Source organism: Cydia pomonella, chromosome 1 (assembly GCF_033807575.1).
Source record: "Cydia pomonella isolate Wapato2018A chromosome 1, ilCydPomo1, whole genome shotgun sequence".
Taxonomy (NCBI): Eukaryota; Metazoa; Arthropoda; class Insecta; order Lepidoptera; family Tortricidae; genus Cydia; species Cydia pomonella.
In genome coordinates, this window is record NC_084703.1 from 29893911 (window position 1) to 29915828 (window position 21918).

The 21918-nt window shown below is 37.1% G+C and overlaps 2 protein-coding genes across 2 annotated transcripts; both read left to right on the forward strand.

The window, feature by feature from the left end:
* Nucleotides 1–527: 527 nt before the first annotated feature.
* On the forward strand, nucleotides 528–13260 carry LOC133528057 (uncharacterized). The gene is made up of 3 exons (XM_061865267.1): nucleotides 528–2739; nucleotides 2868–3130; nucleotides 11558–13260. Exons 1-3 carry the CDS (start codon nucleotides 2673–2675, stop codon nucleotides 12611–12613), a joined length of 1386 nt encoding a protein of 461 aa, XP_061721251.1. The 5' UTR covers nucleotides 528–2672; the 3' UTR covers nucleotides 12614–13260.
* A 4110-nt stretch (nucleotides 13261–17370) lies between these two features.
* LOC133528044 (uncharacterized) lies at nucleotides 17371–20537 on the forward strand. The gene is made up of 3 exons (XM_061865258.1): nucleotides 17371–17531; nucleotides 18621–18886; nucleotides 19351–20537. The coding sequence occupies exons 1-3, from the start codon at nucleotides 17468–17470 to the stop codon at nucleotides 20404–20406; spliced, it is 1386 nt and encodes a 461-aa protein (XP_061721242.1). The 5' UTR covers nucleotides 17371–17467; the 3' UTR covers nucleotides 20407–20537.
* The last annotated feature ends 1381 nt before the right edge of the window (nucleotides 20538–21918 follow it).

Sequence of the window (21918 nt, forward strand, 5' to 3'; positions counted from 1 at the left end):
ATTTTAGCCACATTTTTGGAATATAATATCAGCTAAAAGAGAACGTTTATTACTTATTAAACTTTTTGTCTTAACAGAACTTGACGAACTAAAATTATGCCTAATGATAATTATACTAAATTAATAAAATGTGAAATTATGTAAATCTACTAACCACTGCGATATGTTATTTGGGAATTGAAATTTGGTGAAAAATATTTGGCCCAAAGGGCAGTACATTGTCGCTCGCTTACTTATTGTTTTGTATTGTACCGCCTGATGCGAATAATAAGTAAAGGCTAACATTGACATTTTATTTAACAATTTCAATATAATACCTAAGCCTATAAAAGTTTCCGTGTCGGTTTCGGCCAAAACTAGAGCCAAAAGCGAACCTTCGGCACTGGTTTGGATGATTTGGAGAGTGTTAAATATTTGTTTAAGATTGTTGCCTTTTGCCTATTTGTTTCTAGGGAATTGCCTTGGAAGCGATTAATCTTTTATTGCCAATTTAATGAAGCAAATTCAATTCGGTTTGGTAAGATCTGAACCGAACATCGCAACCTTCGGGAAACTCCATATTCGGTCGATCTCTACAAATAACAATCACCACATGGCAAGGATTGCTGCAAGTACCATTATAATTAATAATACCAAAGTATTTAATAATACATACTTTCACCTCTTGTTGTCTCGCATAACATTGTTTGTTTTATTGTGGATGATTAAGAGGATACATACGTGGTCATTTTTCAATACAAACGTTCCCGACATTTTCCTCTCTAGATTTCGGCCCTAGAGAAATATTTTTTATATGAGTTCAATATCTATCTATTATTGTACGCTTTTCTTTTTTTGATATTCTTGTTGTTAACTAGGCTACTTGGAAATGCGTTAACAACAGACGCCTAGCGTATAAAACCGGTAATAATAAACGCAAAAATAAAATGGTCAGACATATTGTTTTTCTCATTCCGTTCCCAAAATTTTGTTACGATTGGTTAAGTTTGAGCGGAGGAAAATGAAGAGAACAAAACCTCGATTTCTGAGCTTTTTACGCAGGATTTTTCACCTAAGCTGCAGTTGTCCTTATCGCACTAATTTTAGATATTTACCTAAAATTCTCAAATCTGAGACGGGGCTCAGCTGGTAGGTATTTCCTTTTAATAGTAGTGGATGAGACTATCTGTCATAAAGACAGTATGTGGCAGATACATACTTTTGGCGCATTGTTCTATACGCTACCACGTATTGATGGTATGCTGACTGCACAATCTATTATATGCCTGCGGAATGCTTGATCCGAGGAGGGAACATTACCGACTTTATGGTAAATAGATACCTAGAAACTTTCATGTAAAAAGAGTATGACATATGTCTGACCTGGGAGTCTGGCTAAGGTGACAATTGCTTGCGCTGCGACAAAGAAAAGCTTTGTGTTCCTCTATCACTCTTCCACATTAGCGCGAAAGTGACCTTTGCGTGTCGTTCGCTACGAAGCGTAAACAATTGGCATGTTGGTTACGCACCCTGGTCCGACTGACTTAATGGAACACAAGTAGTAAGCATTCATCGTTTATTGTAAATAGATTTGAAGCCAAGACACAATTTAAGATGGTATTATGTCGAGCAAGTAATCATTACTAATATTATAAAATGCGAAAGTGTGCCTGTCTGTCTGGGTGACTGTTACTTCTTCACGTTTAAACCGCTTAACCGATGTAGTTGAAATTTGAAACAGGGATAGTTTGAATCCCATGGTAGTGCATACTTGCATAGGACAGTTTTTATTCCAGAAAGTATCCCTTAAGGGGGCGAAAAGATAGATGGAATTTCATATGGCGAATCAATAACCTCTGAACCGATTTACATGAAATTAGATATGAAGATAGTTAGAGTTGTAGAAAAGGATATATAATAGTTTTATCCACGAAATCATCCCGTACGTATAAAAAGGGGGGTGGAAGTTATACATTTCTAAAAAAAGGACTATAAGTTGAGGCTTATAATCGTTTAACTATTCGTAAGAAATAACTAAACTGGCCAATGCGAGTCTCGCCTACCGGCGGCAACAGAAATACATCATCCATCACGGTTCATGAGACAGCCTAGTGACAGACGGACAGACAGACAGGCAGACGGACAGCGAAATATTAGTAATACAGTCCCGTTTTACCCTATGGGTACGGAACCCTAAAAACAAGGCTATGCATTTTTGACCAATTATCTAGCCATCCTTTTAGGGGGTGAAAAGGAGGTAGAGTTTTGTTTGGGGAATAAGCTATATACTATAAAAATAAGCTACCCAAATGACTAAAGAAAGTAGGAAATAAAGCAAATAACTTACCTATAATGAGATTTGATACCCTACCCATTCGGGTAAAAACGATATATTGTTAAAATGTACATTATTTAGATTATGGAAAACTATCAGCGTTTCTACCTAAGACTTTATTATGATACTTAATAATATTAAAGATTAAAATTCTAGCAAGGCGATCACTGATCATTGTATTTTTATCTTTACGGCTTACCTCATACAAACCCTTCATGGAATAGATAAAAGAGATTCAGAAGTATAAGTATTTTATGAATCAATTCTGCGTAAAAAAAACATGTGCGATAAAATGTGACCTGCGATAGTGGTACGATGGGATGGGAGCGAGCTGAGCAGTAGCGCCCGAGCCGCCGGGATGTGGGGCCCACCGCAGCTTGTGCTCTTCGCGGCCGCTGTCGCCGCCGCCTCCACTGCCGCGCAAAGTGTGTTTTCAATATATGTGGCAGTAACATGTTTTGTATAATTAAATAGGCATTCTATATATCCAGTTAGATAAACGTACTCAACATCGTACAAGTGCAACGAATAAACGTTTTTTTCTTATTTTAAGGAGTTGGACAAGAGAAATCATTGGAAGCTGGCCTAGAGCATGGCGAGAAAAAATTAAGCGAAGTGATCCTGGCGACGATGGAGCACTACCAGCAGCCGGAGCCGGTGGGGCTACCTGGCGCCGACGTGCCCGACCCCTACCCCGTGCCTGATATGACGCACTCCATATCGTTCGGAACCACGCTGCACTTCAAAAACACTCTTGTTTATGGCATTAGCAAGTTTCGAATTCTACATATCAATGCAGAAATCGGAGACATGGAGGTATGAGTACATTTCCGTGGCACACTGTATTAGACAACATTCTGGTTTATTCTTATTAGTCCCCGCCGGGCACAGATGGGAATAGAAATGTATGGCGGCGGACTGGCGTGGGAATATACCAATATTTTGGATTGATTTTGTGATTTTTTTGCTGTAATGTCTGCTAAATACAATATTAATAACAACTTATGTAATATCTATAATATAATAATTAAGTATAATATCAGCCTATGCGAATAATACCTATTGTGAAATAATGATAAAATAAGGAAAAACCCTGTTAAGTGCGTGTCAAATGGAGGATGTCATACTTTTATAAGATACACGATAGGTACAAAAAAAGAACAAAGAGAGCGTACCTACTTCGTTGCATTGATCTTAGTATTTTTTTGTTTAATTTATATTGATCTCTTCGTGTTCATTTTACAATCTGAAACGTTACAAATTACGACGTGCGAAATGTTATTAAGTATACAGTTCATTTTATAACACTCACCTACTTAAATACCTAGGGTAGATCCCCTGCTCCTGACATAAGGACGGTTTACCCTACTCGTATTGCACTTATCTACTACGTAACATTACGTATCTACTACGTATTTTTAGTAAAATATATGCCTACAGTGTATTCTTACTTCATTCGAATCTTATCAGATTTAAACTACGACCTTGGAGTATGCTCCCACAGTGAGTTGATGTTACAATGTACTGTATCATTACAGTAACTTAATACTTGGATAACTTCTTGAATTCTGACTAAATGGTATGATGCCTAATACCTAACCAGGACCAGGCCATTACTACAAGATTGCTTGTCAAAACTAGTTACATTCCATGTACTTCACAGGTGTAGGGCGTACGAGATTGCCTGTCAAAACTAGTTACAGTCCGTGTGCTACTAGACCAGCGGTTGAACTAAAATGGGTTTCGATAATATTAAAGTTTTTTCTTTTTTGATATGTCATTGGGAGTATGTTAAATAATACTTTGGTAAAAAGTTAGAAATTTTAAGGTTGAGCTTTCGGTTATATTTAAATATTTTAATTTTTGCTAATAACTAAGTAAATATAGAATTAAAGTTACAGAAAACTTTATCATATCGAATAACACTTCAATTTATGTACAATTTTCAGTTTTTAGAAATCTGGAACAGCTGCTTTCTGGTAAACGTAAAAACACGAGTTATTTTGTAAATATAGAATTAGAGTTGCTGATATTGCAAAATTACGATATTATCGATCAACTTAGTATTCTAGTAAAAAGTTAGACATGTAGACAATGTGCTTGTCTAGATATTGATTTCAGGTTAAGCAGTATAGCTAATATTGAATTAAAGTTTGTAGAGTTAATAATAATCGATCATCAACAATGATCTCAGTTACTAAACAAAAATTTAGAAATATAAAATCACGGCGACACTCATTACTGATATGTATGCATTCCTTGCTTATATAAATACGTTACGTTTCAAACGCGCGGCAAGTTTGCGCGCGCCGCGCGCTGTGGCAGGAGGCAGCGAACAACGGTAGTGGGGAGCGGGGTCCCTTGACTGCGTCTACGGTCCATCAAAAAAATTCCTAAAGCGTGTTTTAAATTAATAGCAATAGAAAATTGTTATTTTGTTGTTACTATAATAGGTATTGTCCGCGGTTTCGTTCACGTAGAATTCGTTATCGCGTTACATGAATATTATTTATTTATTTAAACTTTATTGCACAAACAAAAAAAAAAACAAATGGCGGACTTAATGCCAAAAGGCATTCTCTACCAGTCAACCATTGGGTCAAATAGAGACAAAAAAACACATTCTCATACAGATGACCACCCTTCCTTGTACCATTTTAAAAGCCAGTTGCAGCTTTTCTTTCCCGATTTTTTTCAGATGTTTGGACTTGGTATTTTCCTCGCGATAGTTATTTGTTTAAAGGGGAATGTTGTTGTTAACCGCTAATGCTAATATTGATAACCGATAGTTATATAGAGATACGTTATAAGGTATATGCACCCTCATGTTATTTATTTCTGATAAGAAATAAATGTAAGACCAAAATTCACAGTGATACATTTCAAGTAGGTTGCCTTGTAAGATTGCGTACGGATAGTTTTTTTGTTTGTTATTTAATCGTATGATATATCAAATGAATGCTTATTTGAAAGTTGCCGTATTAAAAAAGTTGGTCCAGTTAATGGTCGCCTAGATTAACCGATTTTTATATAAGATGTAGGCAATCATGGACTGGACCAACTTGTTAAAAAGGCAACCTAGTACAGTTAGTAATATAGTACCTGGGCGACCGAGCTTTGCTCGGTTATAACTATTTATTGTAATATGGTGGTGATAATCTACATAAACTTAAAAAGTAAAATGTGAACTGACAATTATTATTATTTACCATCGATTTTAACCTTACAGCACTTGTCACAGAGTAACACAATCTATTGTCGATTTCTCTTATTACATAGGTAATTTTTTTTTACTAAATTAAACTTGTGTAAAACAATAAAAATTAAAAAATTATATTTAAACTTGAACATATTAAAAAAAAAACATATAAAGTCACCGGGCGAGATTCGAACCCGTAACACTCGTTTAGCAGTCCGCGTCTTAACCCGCTGGACCAGACGGACAGTGGCCGGCAACACGAAATTAGTGACCATATTCTGCGTCGAAAGAAAAACGCATGAAAACTCGAAAACACGCGTTTTCCCAAACATAAGACTAATCTAGATAGATTGTATACCCCCAAAAACTCCTATATACCAAATTTCAGCGAAATCGTTAGAGCCGTTTCCGAGATCACAGAAATATATATATACAAGAATTGCTCGTTTAAAGGTATAAGATAAAATAACTTTTCTTTTGATATATCATGTGACGTTTTCGTTTACACACTAAAAGCACAGTGTAAAAAGTAACAGTGGGCCGACGCCTTTGATGTTTGCGTAAATGCCGACACCGCTCAAGGTCTCCGTACCTACCTAGGGTTATCACAGACTTACACAACTGCCCAAAAGAGGATGGAAATGTTTTTAGTTTTCATGTTGTATGATGTATGTGTACTAATTTTACAAATGACGTCCATTTTGGAAATAAAGATGGGGGACGTCACTTTTTTGAAAAAGTCGTCATGGGTGTTGTTTTCTGGGTTTTTAGGGGTGTGGATTTCAAGAATGGCATCTATTTTGAAAATAAATATGGCGGACGCTACTTTTTGAAATGGGTGTCGATGTGTGTAGCCGTGATATCAACCACCTTTAATTCTAAAATGGTCTCTATTTCTGAAATCTGCACCAACAAGAACCGCCAAAATTGACGTCATTTTTGTAATTGGAACCCCGAGGAACCTCGGAGGTGACACCCATATCGATTTTTAAGAAAAATTAATGTCCGCCATCTTGGATTTCAAAATAGACGTCATTTTCGTTATCGGAATCCCAAGGAACCTCGGATATGACACCCATATCGACTTTTAAGAAAAAATAATTTCCGCCATCTTGGATTTCAAAATGAACGTCATTTTCGTAATCGGATCCCCGAGGAACCTCGGAGATGACACCCATATCGATTTTTAAGAAAAATTTATGTCCGCCATCTTGGATTTCAAAATGAACGTCATTTTCGTAATCGGAACCCCGAGGAACCTCGGAGATGACACCCATATCGATTTTTAAGAAAAATTAATGTCCGCCATCTTGGATTTCAAATTAGACGTCATTTTCGTAATCGGAATCCCGAGGAACCTTGGATATGACACCCATATTGACTTAAGAAAAAATAATTTCCGCCATCTTGGATTTCAAAATGAACGTCATTTTCGTAATCGGATCCCCGAGGAACCTCGGCGATGACACCCATATCGATTTTTAAGAAAAAATAATGTTCGCCATCTTGGATTGCAAAATGACGTCATTTTCGTAATCGGAACCTCGAAGAACCTCGGAGATGACACTCATACCGATTTTTAAGAAAAATGAATGTCCGCCATCTTGGGTTCCATAATGGATGTCATTTTCGTAATCGGCACCCTGAGGACTTTCAAAAATAATGAAAACATCAAATACTACATGATACATATACAAACAGAAGCAAGAAACAATTTCTTGCTTTTTAAAGTCTTAAACTACTCATAATTTCTTAAAATAAGTTATAAAACATGTCCGCCATTTTGAATTTGAAAATTGATATCATAATTATGATATATTTTTGTTTACACTGAGACAAATAATTAGCACATGTCGTATGAAATATTTTAATTGTGTTTTTTTTTAATTTATTTTTATACTACGTCGGTGGCAAACAAGCATACGGCCTGCCTGATGGTAAGCAGTATCCGTAGCCTATGTACGCCTGCAACTCCAGAGGAGTTACATGCGCGTTGCCGACCCTAACACCCTCCCACCCCTCGTTGAGCTCTGGCAACCTTACTCACCGGCAGGAACACAACACTATGAGTAGGGTCTAGTGTTATTTGGCTGCGATTTTCTGTAAGGTGGAGGTACTTCCCCAGTTGGGTTCTGCTCTAGATGTGGATTGACATCCGCTGTGCTGTGCCCTACCACACAGAGCCAGATGACATTTACAATGCCCATACCTCTCTTATAATGCCTGTGCTAAAAATGTGATTGCGAACTACCTGCAATAACTATACAGTACCTGGGCGACCGAGCTTTGCTCGGTTATAACTAACTATTTATTGTAATATGGTGGTGTATAGGTGATAATCTTAACTACATTCTTTTTCTAAATCAAACTTGTCTAAAACAATAAAAATTAAAAAATTATATATAAAATTGAACATAAAAAAAAACATAACAAAAATTAGTCACCAGGCGAGATTCGAACCCGTAACACTCGTTTAGCAGTCCGCGTCTTAACCCGCTGGACCAGACGGACAGTGGCCGGCAACACGAAATTAGCGACCATATTCTGCGTCGAAAGAATAACGCATGAAAACTCGAAAACACGCGTTTTCCCAAACATAAGACTAATCTAGATCGATTGTTTACCCCCAAAAACCCCCATATACCAAATTTCAGCAAAATCGTTAGAGCCGTTTCCGTGATCCCGCGAGATATACAAGAATTGCTCGTTTAAAGGTATAAGATAATTAGGCATTAAAACACTCGTGTGATCCTTTTAAGAAACTCACTTCGTTCGTTTCCTAAGCCCACACTCGTGTATTTTAATGCCTTTTATTATGTAGCAGTAACATAAACTACTAATATATGTTGAAAGTAAGTACAGGCGGCTAACACAATGGTAACAAAAGACAAAAGTTTTGAAAATGTAATTTTCATCATCGTCACTTGGCTGTACATTTGAGGGCCTATCGCGAACCACGTTCGACGTGTTACCTCTCTGTCGCACTTGTAAATTCGTACGTAAGTATGACAGGGAGGCAACACGTCGAACGTGGTTCGCGGTAAGCCCTCTGATGCCACCTCCATTAGTCTTTTGTACGCCGGTATAGCCTTCGACTCAATGTATAATCTACACTTTTTATGGAAACGTAGTTCCTCCTTCCCGTAGAAATATTTAACATTCCCATCACCAAGAAAGATTATTTGCTCGCAGTTATTAGCTGCTCAATTCCTCGTTTTTTCTCTGTTTCTATGTCAGTACAGTACACATATCAAACATTTTTCACTCATTTTGAAGTCATAATAACTTTTATTCTATAATTAAATTCATGTAATGTCCGCATCTAATTTATGTGCACGATAAACAAACAAATGAATGATTTGAAAGAAAAGACAAACAGCGCTTGCGAAGCTGAGCGGGGGGCGCGGGCGGGGCGAGGTATCTATCGCTCACTAGGTCGGCTACGATAGGCTCCCGCGTGCCGAGCCGACATGTTGACGGACCGGCGCGGCGTGGTTATGAATTTCGCGCCTTTTTAAGTTGATTTTACTATTACAATGCAAGCTACACACAGATATTTCTTACTTTCCATAAAATGGCTGCACATATTATTTTATAGTAATAGACTTATCTCTACGGACTTTAATTCAATATTAGATCTTACAGGACAAAAAACGCATATTAATTGTAAAGCACATATCCTATTCTTCTAATTTTTTGCCTTGCCTATTAACTTAAGAATTTAGATATGATATTGTGGATTTTTCAAACTTTAATTCAATATTGACAAAATAATAAGCTAATTTGAGTTTGACAAAGTAGCACGTTGATTTTTTTTCTAAAAATTTGATAGCATAAAGCCTCATACATATTATAAAAGACGATGCTTAAATTTTGTACTTTAATTCAATATTCAAAATTCAGCAATAAAAATACATAAATACCTTATTTATATCTAACGCTCGTTCTAAATTTTCTTCATATATTACAAATATACTTAAAAATATGTCCCATACCAGATAAACATCACTTTTCACTCTTTAGAATTATCGAAACTTATAGGGCAAAAATCCGGTCCCACTATTGGTCTATACACAGGTGTAGGATGTACAAGATTGCCTGTCAAAACTAGTTACAGTCCGTTTGCTCCACAGGTGTAGAATGTACAAGATTGCCTGTCAAAACTAGTTACAGTCCGTTAGCTCCACAGGTGTAGGATGTACAAGATTGCCTGTCATCAAAAATGTATCAAAAATGCGCCTAAAATCGGAATGATGTCAGGTTCAGGTGTCATAGGAAGTAGTTATTAATTTAGAAATAATATGTGATTTCCTAAATTATTTGCTTTTACATTAGTAATACAGCTTCTCATATTCTCCAGTCTGCTAACCTTTCGTTTTGGTACCTTCGCTGGGCTGACTGCTCGGACTAACCAGCATAGGCTCGCATACCAATTACGCGCGGGTTGTACATCGCTCGATCATTTTACGCTGGTTGACTCGATTGCTTAATCACCCACGCTAGCGGGGTGCTAATAACACTCTACACTCTGATCAGGTACTATTCGTACACTTTCCTTCACTTAAGTATTTTTTTGTATTTATTTTTTATAATTTTGGAATGGTGATGACTTGATGAGTGATGACGTGCGATTGCGAACGTTTCTACACGTCTTTGGCGCTAATATTTAACCTGGTAGAGTTGAGAATGTGATCTTGCAAAAATGGGATCTCTTTAAGTTTATATAAGGCCATCAAAATGTATGAAATTATCAATATTCATCGGTACCTCGTTTAGTTCTTGAATATCTTTTGTGTTGTCCTTATTAAATAACACGTGTGCAAAAAACCGAGAGTGGCGCGCACCGCGCACCCTTTTGTTCTTAATGGCCGTGTCTGACCCTTGTGAAATATTCTTTGTTCAACATAACTGCCAGCCTCTGGCCGATAAGAATGGTATTGGAAGACATAATTATATTTACTTACCCGGTGGCATGTGAGCTAGACGGATAACTCACTGACCGTGGTAGTTTTTGTGATTGTCTTATGCCGACATTAGGATTAACCAAGATGCGATGAGACTTGTGGTCATAAGGTGAAGAGAGAACTTTAAAATAGATACTTTGGATATTATTATTACATTTTTGCTAACATTGTTATCACCTTGTACCTGGTGAAAAAGTAGGTTAGTCCAAGCAGTCAGCCCATCCGAAGCACTCTCTAAGCGGTTTTAAATAACAATCATACTTTTTACTTATTAAGCCTGACTAAAAATTATGAATAATCCAGCTCTGCATCGCGTTATAACAGAACCAAATAAAGTAGCTGTAATAATAGAACGAAATCTTTTCTGTCGGTTTAATAAATTTCATCCGGACGTTATTTTCTACTTATTTAGGATAAGACATTCTATTTAAATTTTTACAATTATACCGGTAAAACTGTTATAATATTTTTGATCACTTTTAAAGCAGTTTACCTACTGAATCACTAACTGACATTTAATCATTTATTAAAGCACGCTATATTCATATTGTATTTATAACAACATTTTGGTGGTAAATATTGAGAAATGGAAAATCTCACCTTTTCCCAGTAGGTAGCTATCAGTGGTAAAAGGTCAGAAAAAAATCCCAGTAGTTAGCTAGTTACCACTGGTAATACCGATTCGGTATTACCGAATACCGAACCGAAGTGGGAATACCGAATAACTCTCAAAAATTGACTTTTTTAACATTTTATCTTTTTTTTCGAAAACGAGGTCATTGACCTGAACGCTTTTTCTTGTTAAATGATAGTACAGGATATCAGCTAAAACTTGACAGCTGAATGATAGACCTAGTTTAAAACATTTCACAAGTTACATGAGCCCAAGCAAGATCTTCCGTAATGAGCGTCAATTTAGTTCTAAGGAAAAATTGCCCGCCGCCCGAATTATCATTTGGAACTAAAGCAACTTACTCGTAGTTTGACGTAAATTACAGAAGGTCTTTTCTTAAACATAACTAGCTAGGTACATATAGAAGCCAATTTTACAAAAATAACTGTATTCCGGTACATTTCCAGGTGACTGCCGCCTTATTGATAGACAATCTGCAAGCTAAAGGGAACTACACGTTATCGACATGGTTAAACCGGAACAACGGGCCGTTCACAGTGCACGTCCGTGGACTCCATATCACCGCCAAGGCTAATCTCGGGGTAGAGCGCGACGGAAAGCTCAGGGCTCAGGACATTACCATGGACATGTCGTTCAGCTCAATGGTTGCCAACTTTGAAAACCTCGGCACCTTCGCGAGCATGCTTCAAAGTGTCATAAACTCGGCTGGCACTCTATTATTTGATTCGATCAAGCCATTCGTCCTCAAGGAAGCCTATACCAAAGCCAGAAATGGAATTAACGAAAAACTGGAGCAAGTAGCAGGAGATGTGCAGTTTCCTAATTCCGTGTCGCCGTTGGATATGGTGATCGCAGACGCCCGAAAGATCGTACAGGATAAGGGCATGGATCCATATCAAGTTAAGGATTATAATACTACAGTCAGCGTATTCACTGTATCCTTGACTAATATATGGATTACAGGAATATCGTCTTTTCATCGCGTGGGCAATATAACGTTGAAAATGGAAAATAATACGGCCATTGCTGACTTTGAAATAGGCACGCAGAGAATGTTGGGTACTTTGCAATGGGACTTCTCAGCCATCAGAGGCCTGGTGAAGCGTTCTGGGACTGCCTCTTTTTCAGTTGAATATCTGAACGCGAGAATTGTTCTGGCCCAGCCACTAGACGTGAGAAATACTCCCGAATTTAGAGAACTAGATTTAGAATTGGGTAATATACAAGTTCGTTGTGATGGCGCAGGCACTTTGGACTACGTCATTGAACTGTCTGTCAACATATTACCTAATCTATTACGTTATCAAATTATGGATGCTTCCGAAGGTCTCATAAAAGGAAAAGTGCAACAAGAACTAAATAAAATCAATGTCGAAGAAACAATTAAAGAAGAATTACCAAAAGTTGATGAAATTCAGCAACAAGGGTTTAAATTATCATCTCTAAAAGATATACCCTCTGTTACAGAATCTTTTGATGAAGATGATTTTTTCAATTTTTAGTTAAGTAAACTTTAAAAAACCTAACTTACTTAAACATATTACTTTCTAATTATTGTAGTTTATTTATCTACTCCAACCTCTTATCCAGATATAGGAGGCTATATCTATAAAATTAAGCCAGCTGATCCTATTTATAGCAAAAAATACCTACCTGCTTAATCACAAGATTAAGTAGGTATTTATAGTAGGTACCTAAATAAAATACCAACTTCCTTAAGTTAATTCCCTTTTTTTTCGCTAATTCGTCTGCGTGGAACTTCTTTATCACAATTTCTTACGATCGAACCACTTTGTAGATGGAATCCGGGATATAAATATACGCTGTATCCTATTCCAGTTCCCACGATGTGTACGAGTAAGTACCAAATCTAATCCAAAGTTCGCCTTTGGTTTCGCTCTTATTAAACCAAATGTAAGCTTACAATGCTTTTATTATGTTTTTATTGTAAATTTCCTGCCTGTGACAGTGGTCAGCTGAATTTATATTTATGATTCCAAATTATAAATAGGTAGTTAGGTAAGTAGTAAGGTTTTACACACACACAATGTTACGACAATGAAGAGGTTAATATCTTTTCTACTTTCTGGCTCTAGTGTATAAATACATGATTGGAGAACCAATTAATAAAGGTTAATTGGTTTGTTTATACATACTTTTATTTTCCTTCACGGGTATATTTGTGTATATTTATATATAACAAACAATTTAGTCTTACATATGCCTTACGGGAAACGGTCGGTGTGATAGTTCACAGCCTTCATACTAAAAGTTGGTAGCGGATACCAGCTCTATGTTCCCATCATTGACATGTATGTACGGTCAACCAATTTGATTCGTAGGCCACTATAGAACCATGTCATAATGACTTCTACGACAGTGCTTATTGAGTGATGCATGTCATGTATAGAGTAGTTAAAGCGACAAGATTCTATAGTGGCCTAGGATTCAAATTGGTTGACTGTACAATACTTCGTAAAGACGGGCCTTACGAGCACTACGAATGGGGTGAATTCAAGGGTGTCAAAATCGCATTTAGAAACACTCCTGCTCTCAGTCGTGTAGCGAATTGCGCAGTGCATATTTATTAAAATAAATATCATATTTATTGGTTAGGTTAGGTTAGGTTAAGGTAGGCTAGTTTATTAACTCACTTAAGAATAGTCCCTTTCAAAATTTTGACATTCAGGAAAAATAAACCTTCTTTGGTTATGAAGTATTTTGTAAGTAAGTAATTAAAAAAGAATGTATTTATGTAACACATTTTAACCCTTTGAACGCTTTATGTCATAAACATCATTGAAACGCCAAAATCCAGGGCGCAAGGGAGCTAATGTAAACCTTACTCGAAAGCGTGAAGGTTACTTTGACAGCGTCCGCCATAACACCTGTAGGTGTCCTTGGCACTGTGGGCACGAGTAGTAACGACGACTTTAGGTGTTCTTGGCGTTCAAAAGGTTAATATGTTTTAACTCCCACTTACTTATTTCTACTTAGGTAATAATATTGGTAAGTGAAATTAGTAAACTAGCACGGCAAAATCTGTAATAATTACACTTATATTAATAAAAATAGTAGCATGTCTTGTTTAGCTTTGGCAACAATGATAACATTCATTCAATTATCACTTCATCGTCGCCCTAAAGAAAGAAAGGGACTAAGGTGAAAGATCTCAAGAGCCATTTTTCTAGGGCCATTTTTTGGAGGCGAGAGTGCAATCTGCTTTAATTTGCTTTAATGTATGTATTTAACCATCAGCCACGTACCTACATTAGGCAGTATAAAACAGATGGCGCTGTGTTGCGTGCAACAAGAATGATCGACTGGAATTGTATGCATGGGCCTTTACTTTGAAATCATTGATTCCATGATTCCTACACTATATTGTATAGCTTTGCTATACAGGACCATACAGAATTATAATGTATAATACCATTCATGTGCATATGCACCTGCATAACGCCATCTTGCGCGTCTACTGTAAATACAGTGCCAGTAAATGTACCTTAACAGTGAGGCGTCGCACTTCTCTGAGTGTGCAAATTCTTATTTCGGTTAAGATTACTAGATGGCGTACCTACTAAAACGTCAGCAGCAGAACTCAGCCTAAGTGGTGGCGTCTGTACACGACAAAAATTTAATGCTAATGACTCCTCTTTTGCATTTATGTCTCGTAAAAAATAATAATAATGAACTGGTTAGCTGGATTTAATAACCTATTTATTAGTTCACATTTTTTAACATTGCTTATGCTCAGTGCACATAATGAACCAAAGTAAGCCGATTTAAGCGGCGTAGCTATGCGTCAGATTGAAATAGCAATATTGCTTGCTCCCTTTATTTGTAAATAGTAGAAGATTAAAATAGAAGATGATATGTTCCGTGAATGAATTGGGGATGCTGAATCATTTATGGTATCATATTGATACACATAAAAAAACTTTTTTGTTTAATTCCTCTTAGGTAACGCTTAAACAGCTGAATAAATTTAGTTAAAATTTGGTATATGTAGAGATATTTTAAGTGCCCGGGAAAGAACATAGTATACGTTTTTGTCCCAAAAGTCATCCCTTAGAGATGTGAAAAAGGAGGTGGAAATTTGTATGAGGAATCAATACCCGCTGAACCGATTTAGATGAAAATTGGTATAGAGAGTCTCTAGGAAGAACATAGGATATGGATATGAAAAATCTAAAAAAAATATATGATATACATTACCATGCAAACTTCCACCGAAAATTGGTTTGAACGAGATCTAGTAAGTAGTTTTTAGGGTTCCGTAGCCAAATGGCAAAAAACGGAATCCTTATAGATTCGTCATGTCCGTCTGTCTGTCCGTTTATGTCACAGCCACTTTTTTCCGAAACTATAAGAACTATACTGTTCAAACTGGGTAAGTATTCTTGGTGGGTTGGTATTCTATGAACCTCATTAAGATTTTCACACAAAAATTGAAGAAAAAAAACAATAAATTTTGGGGGTTCCCCATACTTAGAACTGACACTCAAAAAAAAATTTCCGTCTAAGCCATACGTGTGGAGTATCTATGAATAGGCCTTCAAAAATTATATTGAGGTTTCAAATATATATATTTTTTAACTGAATAATTTGCACGAGAGACACTTCCAAAGTGGTAAAATGTGTGCCCCCCCCCCCCCTGTAACTTCTAAAATAAGAGAATAATAAACCTAAAAAAAATATATATGATGTACATTACCATGCAAACTTCCACCGAAAATTGGTTTGAACGAGATCTAGTAAGTAGTTTTTTTTAATACGTCATAAAATTAAAAAATAAAATGTTTTTCATCAAACCCATACATGTGGGATATCTATGGATAGGTTGTCAAAAATTATATTGAGGTTTCTAATATCATTTTTTTCGTAACGTCTAAAATAACAGAATGATAAAACTAAAAAATATATATGATATACATTACCATGCAAACTTCCACCGAAAATTGATTTGAACGAGATCTAGTAAGTAGTTTTTTAATACGTCATAAATGGTAGGGAACCCTTCATGGGCGAGTCCGACTCGCACTTGGCCGCTTTTTTTCCTTTGGATTTACTTGCAATCGGAGGCTTTGCATGTCTAAAGATAAATATCCCATAGCGAAAAACATTTAGATTTCTATATAGATGGAAAAACACATATTTTAGCAAACTGCAGTAATTTCAAAATGATTTTTTTAAATCATGAAAAAGCAAAGTAAAGCAATAAGTCCTGGACATAATGCATTGTACATGATGAGTGCAATAAACGAATATGAATATAAAATTACCGGGATTCCCTCTTTCGTTCTAAAACTGCCAATATTACTCATGCAGCCAATGAAACCATTTTAGATAAATTTAATATTAAATAAAAATAAAATGAGTTACATAAGCAATTTTTATCTTAAATTTTAGTTTATTTACATGAATAATGCCAAATAACTTTAACAACCCATCTGATGTCGTAATAACGTTTAACGTTTAATGAAAGGGAGACTTTTTGCGATAACTCAAAAACAGCTAAATAGATAATGTCCGCTATAGTTTCAGTTTCATTTATTATCTTTCTTACGCTCTACTTCTACGTTTTTTTTTGCATATTTTTTGGACTTATGGTTCAAATGTTCTCCAAATATATACACTTTATCAAATAAAATTTTTTGAAGACTCCTATTAGTTTTGAAAGACGTTTCCAACAATACCCCACACTGTAGGGTTGAAACAAAAAAAAAAATTTCACCCCCACTTTACGTGTAGGGGAGGTACCCTAAACAAAATTAGGTTTTTACATTTTATTGTATGACTTTGTCGGCTTTATTTACTTATATATCCATACCAAATTGTAACTTTCTAGCACTAACGACCACGGAGCAAAGTCTTGGACAGACAGACAGACAGACAGACGGATGGACACGACGAAACTATAAGGGTAGTGACTACGGAACCCTAAAAAGCATACCTGCTTCTACGTTTAGTTTAGGACTGGTTCCTTCATTTTGAGACTACATAGGTACTTTGAAATTCTACTTAATTATAATGGTTGCCGTAGGTAAGCATTTACCCTAATAATATTTATTGGCAATATTATTGATTTATGCTAATCCATCATTAGTACGTAGAAATTAAGCGAACACGAAACAAAGCGCCGCGTGAACATTTTAAAGATAATCGCATATCGTACTGTCTGCAATGCATTAACTAATGTATATCAAAATACTACTTGATGTAGATCATTAGTACCGAGACCGAGTCCCTACGATAACAAACTAAGGGGAAATGTGACGCGGCAGACAGATAAACCGTGACCCGTCCCGGATGGCGGCTATCGCGAGTAGTATAGCGTGAGACGGGACGCGAGGATGTGGGCGCGCGCGCTGCTCGTCGCGGTCTTCTGCTGCTGCTGCCGCGGCGACCTCCCTCAAGGTACCTTTTTACTTATTTTTGTACTGTTAACAACATGCTATTTAACATGTCAATAATCGTGATATTGAGACTTCGCTAACTTTGAGAACATAGTGCGTAAGAAACCAGGTTACCTTTGTTTGTCCATTTGCGTTGCTAGTCTGCTTATGCGAACGGAATTACTTACTTGTAAAACTATTAAGGTATCTATATACAGGATGATTCATGAGACGTGAGCAGGGCCAAGTATACACAATCAGTATATGTTAATGAATCGTTCACCGTCATATTTAAGCAAAACAATCACGCTTTTTTCTGTTATCTAACTTTTTTTTTAAGGACAAATTTGATCATCTACAACACTTAATTAACACAGATAATTCTTCTTCGACCGTTATGACAACACTTTATGAAGAAAATAAAATGTCACACTTGAGTCAGTTACGATTTTTCAAAACTAACCAGACTCCGATAACATTCAATTTGTCACTTGTTATTGATAAAACAAAGAGGGTGATCATAAATGTCGTAACTAAAATAAAATAATATTTAACGTTAATCTCACAAATACTGGCACGAAACAGTTACTGATAAATTACTGAAAACGCAGGCTTGATCCTGCTCACGTCTCCTGAATCATGAGCTGTTATTTGATATAATCAATTTGAATTATAAAGTTAATATAAGTATTAAAATGAAGTAGTTATAACTTATTTGGTTAACACTTACAAGCAAGATGTAAATCATGATATCGTTTATTTAGAATAAATCACTTACTTACTCTTTGGAATAAATTCCAATTATTGAAATTTGACTGGTTACCTAGGATCAACATTTTTACCGTTGTTAATATGTATGGCATTTAAAATACATAGGTATTAGCGATAAATAAAGGCTAATTATAAAATATATAAAGTTTAAAATATAGAAAGGTTTCCGTGACTATCCATAATGGCAAAACTTTAAGTAAAATTCATTGTTAAACTAATGAATAAAACACATTCAGGTTTAAATAGCGAAAATGAATTTAAAAACTTTTACATCACGGGCGGATTGACTATTCTCGCGGTAGATCGATTATCTTAAATATTGTATTTGTGTTTTATTCAGATGCGGACACACCAGATGATAATACATCGGAAATGCTTGCCGAGGGTGAAGAAAGAATAAGCAAAAAAATTATACAAATCTTAGAACACTTCAAACAGCCGGACCCGATTGGAATCCCGGGCGCCGACATCCCGGAGCCCTACCCGGTGCCCAACATGAAGCAGACGATTTCGTTCGGCACCACTCTCCACTTCACAAACACTGCAGTCTACGGAATCAGCAAATTCCGAATACTCCACGTGAACGCTGAAATTGGAGCTATGGAGGTTAGCGTCGTAATGCAGTGTCGACATTTTACGTTTAGTTTTATTTTATCCTCACTAACAAATGCCCAATATACAAATACTAAATTAGTATAAAAGTGCCATTATGGTTCCATAAAAGCACTTTTATACTAATTTTAAGTACCTAAGTATAGCGTGAAAATAATAGTAGGTGGGTGTTTCCTGTGCGTAGTAACTTAATCTTTCCACTCAATGAATTTTGGTATCTGGCAGGGTAGCTTAATAAATTATCATAGAGCCAGAGGCATATAGTTTTTAGGTATTTTTCCATGACTTTAATAAATGACTTAATTGACTTATATCTAAGAGATTTTATAGTAGAGGACGTTATACATGGATACATGTTTTATGAAAGTCACTGTCATCAACATGCAGCAGCGATCGACACATTCGTAGTTCTTTGTAGATGTTAACAACACAGTTGCATTAAACTTACTGTATTACAGGTGAACGCGGCTATGCTGATAGATAAGCTGCAGGCCCGGGGCAACTATACCATGTCAACGTGGGTGAACAAGGCGCAAGGGCCCTTCACGGTGGACGTGACCGGGTTGCGCCTCACCGCCAAGGCCAACCTCGGCGTCGAGCGTGACGGCAAGCTCAGGGCTCAAGACATCCTCATGGATATATCCTTTAACACAATATCCATGAATTTCCAGAACCTAGGTTTATTTGGAGCCATGTTCCAAGGAATAGTAAATTCAGTTGGAAACTTTTTATTCGACTCCATCAAGCCATATATTCTAAAAGAAGCTTATACTAAAGCGAGGGCGGAAATCAATAAGAAATTAGATGAAGTTGCGGGAGACATGCAGTTCCCTAACTCCATATCACCATTAGACATGGTGATAGCGGATGCGAGAAGAAAAGTACGCGAGATGGAAATGGACCCGTACAAAGTAAACGATTATAATGCTACAGTTAGTATATTTTCTGTATCTTTATCTAACACCTGGGTGACGGGTGCATCATCGTTTCATCGCGTTGGAAATATAACATTAAAAATGCAGAATAATACTGTTATAGCAGATTTTGAAATAGGCACTCAAAAATTGGAAGGCACGACGCAGTGGGACATAGCTGCCCTCGGCGGTCTGTTGTCCAGAGCCGGCACCGCGTCCTTCTCAGTGGAGTACATCATTGGAAGAGTCGTCGTCGCCCAGCCGCTCGACACAAGGGAGAAACCCGAATTCAGAAACGTGGACCTAGAGGTCGGTAACATTCAGGTGCGGTGCAATGGTGCCGGCACTCTTGACTATCTTATTGAATTCGTAGTCAATATATTGCCTAATCTGTTGAGATATCAGATTATGGATGCCTTAGAAGGTCCTATTAAAGAAAAAATTCAGGCAGAACTCAATAAAATAAACGTTGAAGAAACTATTAAACAGGAGTTACCAGAGTTAGACAAAATGCAGGCACAAGGCTTAAAGTTATCTGCTATAAGAGGCGCTACCACTACCGCCATATCATACGACGAAGATGATTTCTTTAATTTTTAATGGTTAACACCCAAAAGTAATTTAAGTAGACACGTGTACAAAGTATCAAAATTATTAGTTTTAGTATGTACTTATTTTTTTATTTAAATTATTCGAAAATGCCTAGAAATAATAAAAGAGATATAAAAATATTAATGTTATTTGTGTCACCAGTCAGTCACGACAGATCTGATTTTTAAACCATTGGTTTTCGACGCCTGCCGCGTACTCTTTAGAACCAGTAATCAGGTACAAGTTAAAAATATCCAACTAAAATAGTAGATTGTTAACCAAGAAATCAGAAACATTTATTGTGTAAACTGTGTAGGTACAAGAATATGACTAGGTACATTTTTGACGTAACAACGTCTTATAATTCGATGGAGCCGGCTGCACGCACGAAAAAACATGGCTCATGCGGCGTTACCTCGCTCCGAGGCGTTCCATTTAAGGCTTGAAGTGCAAGCGAGAGCGCGCAACGAGCGACAAAGAGGCACAATCGGCCTCCGTGTTCGGCAGCGGCGTTCGACCTCTGTCTCTCTCCTACTTGAGTGAGCGATGCTTCCGCGTGGACAGCTGCTACGATAATACTTTTACATATTTTCGTGAAGTATGAAGTGAAATATATCCAAACAAAATATCTATCAAACAAATAAAATTAATATTTTCTTTTGAAAAATGTAACCATTCCATCAGTATTTTCTTATGACGTTGTCACGTTCAACTATCGTCAGTAAACCGACTTTACAGACAACCGTTTTTTTATGAGTATCAACAGTTTTACCCTTTTCGGGCGTACTACGTACGTTTAAAACTTGACTCCTTAATTCAGGAAACTCTGGCATCAGTTCTCAACATACGTTTTGAAGAAAGGTCCTGGACCCAGGCCACTCTACCTATTCGACACGGTGGTCTGGGTATCCGCAAAATTTCCAGTGTGTCGCTGCCTGCCTTCTTGTCCTCGGTGCATAGCGCTCAAAACCTGATTGGGAGTATGTTAACTAGATCTCTCGGGATCATAGAGGCAGCACATTACACCGAGGCCAAGAATGTTTGGACACCAACCTGTGGCAACACAGATCCGCCTGCCAATCCTTGCTCGCAGAGGCAATTGGACGAGCCGCTCTGCCGTCTAGTACGGAATAATCTTGTTGATACGTTAACTAGTACGGCGGATCGAGCTCGTCTTCTTGCCACCGCGGAGTAGGAGTCGGATCTGTGGCTACAAGCCCTACCCTCATCATCCATAGGGACCCTATTAGATAACACCACCTTCAGACTGGCGACTTGCTTGCGCATAGGGACTGTAACAAACGTCTCCCCCACCGCGGCCGTTGTGGTGGACAGTCATGGGCATCATGGGCTTTCCTGTGGCAGAAGCGCCGGAGCCCATCGGTCTGGCTAGGGACGATGGTAAGAGGCCCGACGGTATGACGTTGGTGCCTTGGAAGATGGGGCGGCCGACAGTCTGGGATGCCACATGCGTTGACAGTGACTTGGAGGACATGTTTTATTTATAGGACCTTTATTTTA

Coding starts and splice junctions, on each gene's coding strand:
- LOC133528044 (XM_061865258.1), top strand. CDS start 17,468: ATGTGGGCGCGCGCGCTGCTCGTCGCGGTCTTCTGCTGCTGCTGCCGC. Junction 17,532..18,620: donor CCGCGGCGACCTCCCTCAAG/GTACCTTTTTAC, acceptor TGTTTTATTCAG/ATGCGGACACACCAGATGAT. Junction 18,887..19,350: donor CTGAAATTGGAGCTATGGAG/GTTAGCGTCGTA, acceptor ACTGTATTACAG/GTGAACGCGGCTATGCTGAT.
- LOC133528057 (XM_061865267.1), top strand. CDS start 2,673: ATGTGGGGCCCACCGCAGCTTGTGCTCTTCGCGGCCGCTGTCGCCGCC. Junction 2,740..2,867: donor CGCCTCCACTGCCGCGCAAA/GTGTGTTTTCAA, acceptor TCTTATTTTAAG/GAGTTGGACAAGAGAAATCA. Junction 3,131..11,557: donor CAGAAATCGGAGACATGGAG/GTATGAGTACAT, acceptor GTACATTTCCAG/GTGACTGCCGCCTTATTGAT.